Here is an 8778-nt window from a genome sequence, read left to right as displayed (position 1 = left end):
TTTGTTCTAAATGATAAAATGACCCTTCTGGGTCAATGTAAATTCGAAAAGAACATTAAATTTCCCATAAAATGACATGTTCCAAAATTTTTAACAGTCGAGTAACGGAAAATGGGAGAGTTTTTAAAACTTTTTTAGTTTTATTTCGATGAAAAATACGTTTTCCGGAATTCTGAGTACGCCATCAAATCGGGCGTCTAATTTTACATAAAAGTCCCTTTGACACCAAATTTCTATCTCATCACCGTTTCAGGCTGCAAATTATTGAAAAACACCTCTTTTTTCACATGTTCAAAAATGGAAGGGGTCGTACCGCCCCTCCGTCACGAGATATCAAAAAAACGGACCTCGGATTCGTGATCAGGGACAAAAGTTACCCCTTAGGACAAAGTTTCACGCAAATCGAAGAGGGGTCGGGACAACTTTTCCCGATTTCGTGTGAGTTGGTAGAGAATTACCCATATGTTATACTTTCCATTTGGTCAATTGGTCAATTGGCATCAAGATAATAAATTGTCAACATTAATTTAACATTGAAATCGCTCTAAAGAAAACTTTGTTGACTTGTGATAATTGCTGACGTTAATTGATGATTTCCTTGTTTAAAAAGGGAAAACTCTCTTTACTAGTGATAACCACTGAGGTAAAATTCTACTTTTGTCAGCAGTTATTTCAAGTCAATAAAAGAAATCAACATTTAAGAAAAAAATCAACGTTTTTCAATAGTTATCACAAAAAGGCAAAATCTTTACACTTCACACTTTTTGAAATAAATAGTACATTACGTAATAAAAAAAACTTTCCTGGGGAATGGACTTTTTTAAGGAATGGGGCTGTGGGAAATGGCATAGAACTTTCCAACATTTATATATCAAATTTTCTGTAGAAAATCTGCAGAGAATCTTTCGAAAAACATATTTTTAGACATTAGCTACCATGGACCATTGCAAATTTTATTTCAAGTTTTTGTCCTCCCCCCTTCAAAAAATGCCACAAAAAATCAGGGGCCAAAAAAATTGCAAAAAAAAAAAATTATCGTTGATAGAACTTGTACAATTGGTTGTAATCCATATCAATTACATTGTATAACGTTTATTTTTGTATTCAAATAAAATAGGACACTTTTAAAATTATTGCAAATTTTGAAACTTTAGGAAAAAACATATTTTCATGGATTTGTACCAACCCTAACATTAAAAAATAAAATTTGTACCAACCCTAACATTAATAAATTTAGTTAATTTTGGTATTGGTCATGATTTCAAAGTTTTCTGAAAATCCGGACTTTTCAAATAATTAGCAACTCTGCCAGATAATTTGTGCCCTAGCTAGGCCATAGCTCAAAAGTTGCCTTTTTTGATCATCTAAAACCTAACCAAAAATATAAACAAAACATTGTGCTCAAAAACAAACTAAAAGGGTTAATTCTTCTCGAATTGTATTTGATTAACCTTCAACTTTGCCGAAGACACCAAATTGATTAGAATTTCTGTTCTAAATCTACACAATTATTTTTTTTTATATTTTTGTGTATCAGTAGCTGTCAAATTTGTATGGAACCTGGCATGGCCGAAATAACGACGTTTTTGCACGAAGTTAAGCCACTTCAATAAAACATAAAAATAATCATTAGCCGAAATTCTAAAAAAAAATTGCTCAGTCCCAAAATAAAGAAATCTCCCATCTGATGACTTGCAGGCCTTATTTAGTAATGTTGTTGGCAATTGAGGTAAGAAATCGCATTTAACTATTTAGCATTATTGAAAATAAACTCATTATTCAAAAAATCATATTGAAAATTGAAAAACAAAAATGAAAATTGGTGTAGCTTCGCAAGGAATCGACGATTGAATAAAAAAAATCAAATGATATGTTTTCTAACTGAATCAAAAAATCGAAACAATGACATCTTCCAATTGAAATTTATCAAAGTATTTCTTTCTTATAATAATGCACGACAATTTTGTTTTCAAAAAATATATTTCATACAATACAAAAATCAGTTCCAGAAATAAAATACATTTCATTTATAAAAAAATATACATATTCTTCAGTTTCAGCCACCTTCCAATCGAAACCCGCCGCCGTCATCATCGTCGTCCGTCGAGAAATTCTGCGCCTAAAGTGTAAAAACAATACATTTGTAATTATCTGTTTTAAATGTGTGATCTAGAAAATTTACCATACCAATTCATCCAATATTCATCTCATCTAATTATTTCGTCATCCAGTTCATCAATCATCGTCATCGTCTCCTTCATCATGTACTCGTAATCATCATCTCCATCTGTAATTCTCAAATTGATTAGAAATTTTGATATGATAGAACAAAATCATAATCTACCTCCAATAGTTGTTCTACTCTAAAAACTCCATCCAATCCTCTCAATACAAGTAACAATGGAAAGCTCAAAAACAAGGAACCGCTCATGAAACGAGAAAAAACATTAAAACAATTCAAACAAAAACAATCAAACCAATAACTGCGCAACACATCGAAGCGCAGAACAAATGGCGCAACCACATCGCAAATTTTGAATATTTTAATCTAAGCAACCAGGGCAAAGTATTCCTACCATAATTTTGACAGGAGTGACACCAGAAATATTTAATTTGATTGGAATTTAGTGGAGGAAGTTCCGGAACCGTTTCCACGGGATCTTTCACGAGAACCGAGTACACCGTTGGATTGGAAAAATCCCAAACGGCGTACTCGTAGACCAAGACAAAATCTGAAAAATTGACATTTTTTTTAGAATTTTCCGGTTCCGGAACTCCCTCTAAAGTCTCTGAAAATGGAAAATTTATTTCACATGCATTTGGTTCTGCCGGCGGTTCCGAAGAGGAAGCCGCCGCAGATGGTTCCGAAAGTGGTGCAGCGTTGGTTTCCGGTGACTCCGGTACCGGATCCACCGGTCTTTCAAGATCAATCAAAACATCGTCTGTCAAAATTTGCTCTTCAACCGGTGGATCCGGAACCGGAACCAACGAAACCGTCTCGTTTTGGCCCTGAATTGTCCCTGAAACGGTCAAAATAGTCAATGGAAAATTTGGATCTACGAGCGGTTCCGGAATCGGAACCGCCGTAGTAATGTCCAAAAAGTCATTTGATAAAATGTCATTTACCATCGGCCCTTCCGGCACCGGATCCGCCGGTTCGTCGGATTGGCCAAAACAAGAATCGGTTAATTTTTGTTCCGAAACCGGCGGATCCGGTTCCGGAATGCCCCCCGTCGAAGCGTTTCCCCCGTTAACCCGTCCGCCACCCGCGACCCGGTCAACGTCAGTTTCGTCCGGTCGCGTCTCGTCGGGAGTGGCCAGTTCCCCGACCGTACTGGCCACATTCACGGCCGCAGCGGCCTTTCGCCCACTTCGGCGCGACATTTTGGCTCCCATTTCGCTGGAATCTGGAAAGAGAAAGAGAATGAATTAGTAAGCGTGCGTCTAGTACAACGGCTCGAGCAAGTATGGCTGATTATGGGGTGTGCACTTGACCACTTCAACTTTTGAGCTGTTTTTTCTTGTAACTATGGCTACCATGGTTACGGGCGGCCTTGGTGATCGTTTGTTTTTCGCGGTTGGATTTTGATTGGCTCCTTCGATCGAAAAAAAAGTGTTTGTGTCAAACGTCAAAATTTTTCAAATGCAAATATTTTTTTTCTTTGGTTTCAGGGTGTTGTCGAGTCGTGAGACAGTTCTATTTATTTTGTAATTTCATTGAATCTCTTCCATCTTCTTTTCAGTCTTCAAACGCAATCTCCTCATTTGCTGGAAGCTGCGCATCGCTGTCGGCAGCCGGTTTGCCCTGCTGGATCTCGCTAAATATCTCCCCAGGAGCTCTGCACGGACGCGGACACCCATACCTCCACCTACCCGCCAACCTACAAAGATCGGATCGATGCGATGATCTTGCGCTGAGGGTTGGGATGCAAAGTGCGCGTCATGTAAACATGCTAATTTTAATAACACATCCCCCTAACTGACCGCCTGTCCGTTCGTCCACCGGGAAGGGTGGTAATTCTGCGGTCATCTCCACGCAACGATACCGGACACAAACCGTGGTGTGATCCAGACGTACGGACACCGGGGCCCGGACCTTAGACCGTGGCGGTTATCGCACCTCGTAGCTTGTCGTAAGGCAGATTAGAAAATTGCCCCGGGCTGCTGCCGCTGTTGACGGGGATCGACAGACGTGGTAGGGAGGGAGTTCATAGACATCGCACGCAATTTGCATCTTTAGCATGCGCCATTGATCGCGGCAGGTTGCTCATTTAGCTTGGGAGTGATAAGGATTAGGAGGAGGAGGGTTCCTTGAATTTAATATATCTGATTTTGAATAAATTTGGAAGTTGATTTAAGCTTTAAAAAATATCATTTATATGAATTTTGAAAATATTTTAGCGCAGTAATTTTTGGACATCCCTAACGGTTATCTAATTATCTAGCCTGACATCCAGCAGCTCCTCTCAACCTGCGATCGTGGGGCATGGCAATTAATTAGTGCAGGCTAGAGGGCATTTAAATTGGTGGTGGTTGGCGCACCGGCAGAGGGCACACCAAAGGGAGGCAGTTTAGTACGTTTAATTTGCCGATAGTGGTACTCTCGGTTTACGGTCCTCTTCACGGTGCTAGCGATGAAAGCACCTCGGGCAAATCTTTGCGGTTGCACTTTGCAGCATTCAAAGGAAGAGCCTTAACATTAAGGGTGTATTGATGGACTTTAATTCATATACTAACGCATACAATCTCAGCCAGAGGGGGGAAGAAGAGTGCAGCCAACTTACGGGGGAAAAGTTAATTAAATCACTTTCACATGCTACTAAAGTGCATTAATTTCTTCTGCAGCCGCGCGCGATCGTCCCTGAGCTATGACTTCAGCGACGCAGCCGCAGAATACGTTCCTGAAAACAGCCGTTGGCCATGGCCAGCACTGTTGGTTGGTTGCGGGCATTGATGGCCTTGCGAAAACAAATGTTGCCCCTGGCGATCGGCCACCAGGGCTGTGGAGAAGAAAGCGAAAGGAGTCTCTCTATCGAAGGAATGCCGTTAATGGAGTGCTGATGAAAGGAAAAGTTTCGCCACAGGAAGATGACGTCACGGGAAGCTGCTATAATGAATAATTGAGTCTCATTTCTCATTTATTTTTTCTCATATCTCATTTCTTATTTCTGAATTATTCATTTTCAACTCTCATTTCTTATTTTTCATCTCTCATCTCTCATCTCTCATCTCTCATCTCTCATCTCTCATCTCTCATCTCTCATCTCTCATCTCTCATCTCTCATCTCTCATCTCTCATCTCTCATCTCTCATCTCTCATCTCTCATCTCTCATCTCTCATCTCTCATCTCTCATCTCTCATCTCTCATCTCTCATCTCTCATCTCTCATCTCTCATCTCTCATCTCTCATCTCTCATCTCTTAAAGATGAACATTTCATCTCGCAAATTCGACCACTTGACATGTGTTGTTTCGATGTCAACATTGTTGGCCACCGCCGTCCGACCGCACTTTCACAGTTTTGCAAATTAAGCCCCCCCAAACATGTTGTTTCCATGCCGTCGTCGTGAAATTCCACGCCACCTTAACCTGCTCCATAGCAGCAGCATCCTCCAACCTGTTTCCCTCCCATCCCATCAAACTCTTGTATATTGTAATGTCAGCTTTGGCGAAAAATTAAAAACCTGACACAGTGAAATTGCTCCAGCACCAACTGGGGCAAAAAAAGTGCGACCTCCATTTGGGGTCCACGGCCAAGCTCTGCTGTCCGGGCTTTACTCAGCAAAGCTGACATATTATTGTTATCACCGGTGTCCGAACGTGACAGCAGCCCCGGGAATGAGGTATGAGTTTTCGAAAAAGTTTGTAATCGGTATTAGCGCAAGGAACCTGTTTCGCAAAAGTTAAGTTTGCCTAAATGGAGAGTAGATTATGAACCCGTTTGAGCAAAGACCCTTTCAAGATTTAGAGACTTGCATAATTTGAGTACGTGTGACATTTTGAAATTTGCTAACCCAATTTGATGTATTGGAAAAATAATAGACTTGTAGACAACAAAAAATAATTGATATCGATATTTGGCCAACCTAAATTAATGTATTGAGCATTTTGGGATACTTTTTGCTTAACAATTTGGAAAAATTGGATTGAAATATGAAATTAAGTTTTTTCTTTATTTTTTGCCCTGCCCTATCCTCATCCCATCTGCTCCCAACGAGAAAGTTAAGAACACATAAATTTGAAATGATGAATATGAATGAAAATCAAAGTCGCTTGAGGCGGGGTTCGATCCTCCGTTCTTTAGATTGGTAAGCAAAATGCTAACCACTAGGCCATGACAACTTGGTGAGCTTGGACTGGAATTAGGAATACTGTTATAGAGAGTGAGTTGTGGCGCTGTAACCACGGCAAATAGTGTCCAGGGCATTCGTGGGAATACAATAGGGACGTGGCGTTACATCTGCTGCCATCTGGTTTTTTAAGTGCAAGAGTGGACAAGTGCTGAGTCATCGTCTAAAAATAGACGGCGTCCTATCTCGCCCAGCAAAATGAAGTCGATAAAGTAGTCGGTTCCGACGAGAAAAAGTGGAAAACGTGGTCTAAAAATAGCGACGCCATCCCCCTATGTCCCATCCCAGAGGATCCCGGAGTACCAAAACTTCTTAGCATGGTGCTCGCAACGAATACAACCAAATCTCGGAGCGTTTGGTGGTGTGTACCCACGCTTCTTCCTCCCCGGTCGATTCAGAATTGCATTGTTGTTCGAACACTCAGTGCTCAAACTCAACCCAATTACGACTCATCTCTGCGATACGGTTTTACGCAGTAGGCCTGGCCACTTTAACGCTTGTGATGTTTCAATGCATTCTAATGCAATGGCGCACTACAAATGTTAATAAATGACAAGAAGAGTGCTAGGCGTCATCTAACCTAAGGCACTCTCCAGGATCCCTTCGAAAGATTGGCTGCGCTACACAGCTAAAAAAGTAGTAATCCAGCTGCGTGTAAAAGGCTTGGGTGTAAAATAAATTTTGCATTATTATATGAAATTCTGTGTAATATTACACCCTAAAATATGTAGCCCATCAGTATGGGAAACCTACTTGACCGAAATGTCAAGCTCATATATGCGTTTATCCTTCCCATTCTTCATCGGTCCGATGGCCGAGCGGGCTAAGGCGCCAGTCCGTACTGTTGGTGCTGGGTTTGAATCCCGTCGGTTGCAACTTTTTTTTGTGTTTGAAAAAATTGTACATGCAGTGTGTAATATTAAGTGTTTATTTTGACGAAGGTGATGTGCATGCTTTTTCATGCGATTTTACCATCGGATTTTTTGCTGTGTAGGGTCTGATTAGATTAGATTAGATTAGATTAAAAACTCAATTTCCCAAAATACGTATTTTTTTGATTTTCGAGATTTTTTGATTTGTTTTAGGGGACAAAAATCCGCAACATTTGAGCTATAGAGAAACAAAAATAGTGATTTTTGGAAAAAATCGAAAATTCATGCAAAAAAAATTGACGAATGTTAGAACATGAAACATTCGTGAAATTTTCCGATCTTTTCGAAAAAAATATTTTGAAAAAAATTATATCAAGACTAGCATTTTAAATTGGCGTAATATTCAATATTTGGCTCTTTAAAAATGTTAGTCTTGATTTAAAAGTATTTTTCGATTGCAAATTCAATGTTATATAAAAATTTTAGGTCAATTTTTTTTTTCGTATATCACTATTTTTTCAAAAATTCATAACTCGGGGGCAGATTTTTTTACCATGTTTCTCTATGGCTCGAAAGTTGCTGATTTTTGTCCCCTAAAACATATCAAAAAATCTCGAATATCAAAAAATACATATTCTGGGAAATTGAGTTTTTGTGAGATCTGCATTTTTATTTTCTGTGTACCTATTTTTTTCTCAGTAGTCCTCAACAATACCTACAACTTTGCCGAAGACACCAAATTGATCAGAAAATTCACTCAAAAGTTACAGCTGTTTGAATATTTACGTACCATTTTTGTATGGACAGCAGCCAAAATTGTATGGAGACTTGTATGGGTAAACCAATGACACAAAATAGCTTCTTTGGTCATAGGGAAGGCTCCCACAAAGTTTGAGCCAAATCAAAAAATACAAAAAATAAAAATGGTCGAAATCGGCCGATTTCGTAGAGAGCTGCTCTGGAGTGATAAAGCAAACATAATTTCGCTTCGTTCGATTCCCATATTGCTATTTTTAAAAAATTGAGAATTTTCATAAAAATACGGTTTTTTTTGTGAAAATTTTAACATAAAAAACACTCTAATGAAGTTTGTAGACTGTAAACGTGTAAACTTTAATATTTGTACTTGAGCTCATCGAAAGTTGTGATAAATTGTCATTTCAACAACATTTGAAATTTTTACCCTTGTCACCCTTGTTAATCGAGCATCAAAAGACTTCCAATCACCATAAAGTGGTAATCACCTGCATGCGTACAAGTTTCGGTAATAAATTTCACCTGTGGGCATAGATTTTCCACCGTCGTGACCCACGCACAATTCCCTTATGGTCATTAAGTGTCACCCAAGACAACCGTTACCTCACACTTATCGTTTCATTTGCATGAAGTTTCCATACCTGAAAGAGGTTCCCCGCGGCGTACCTTCGCCTCTAAGGAGTGACAATTTTATGATCTTCCGATTTGCCTTCAAACGCTGGGTTCGCTTTCGTAATTCTAAATGGAATCTCTCTCTCTTTCAGGTCACGTCGCGTAACACAACCGTAACCGTTTGTGAT

At 39.4% G+C, this 8778-nt stretch overlaps 1 protein-coding gene across 2 annotated transcripts; it reads right to left on the bottom strand.

The window, feature by feature from the left end:
- Nucleotides 1-2000: 2000 nt before the first annotated feature.
- LOC120420710 (uncharacterized) lies at nt 2001-3476 on the bottom strand. 2 transcript variants are annotated; one of them, XM_039583804.2, is made up of 3 exons: nt 2345-3476; nt 2188-2287; nt 2001-2119 (listed from the first exon to the last, which is right to left on the bottom strand). In XM_039583804.2, the coding sequence occupies exon 1, from the start codon at nt 3394-3396 to the stop codon at nt 2458-2460; it is 939 nt and encodes a 312-aa protein (XP_039439738.1). In that variant the 5' UTR covers nt 3397-3476; the 3' UTR covers nt 2001-2119; nt 2188-2287; nt 2345-2457. The 2 variants fall into 2 exon arrangements, with proteins under 2 accessions (XP_039439738.1, XP_039439739.1); XM_039583805.2 differs by having other exon boundaries at nt 2006-2119; nt 2183-2287.
- Nucleotides 3477-8778: the final 5302 nt, after the last annotated feature.

The sequence above is a fragment of the Culex pipiens genome, chromosome 1 (genome assembly GCF_016801865.2).
Source record: "Culex pipiens pallens isolate TS chromosome 1, TS_CPP_V2, whole genome shotgun sequence".
Taxonomy (NCBI): Eukaryota; Metazoa; Arthropoda; class Insecta; order Diptera; family Culicidae; genus Culex; species Culex pipiens.
This window is presented reverse-complemented; position numbering and strand designations above follow the sequence as displayed.

Coding starts and splice junctions, on each gene's coding strand:
- LOC120420710 (XM_039583804.2), bottom strand. CDS start 3,396: ATGGGAGCCAAAATGTCGCGCCGAAGTGGGCGAAAGGCCGCTGCGGCC.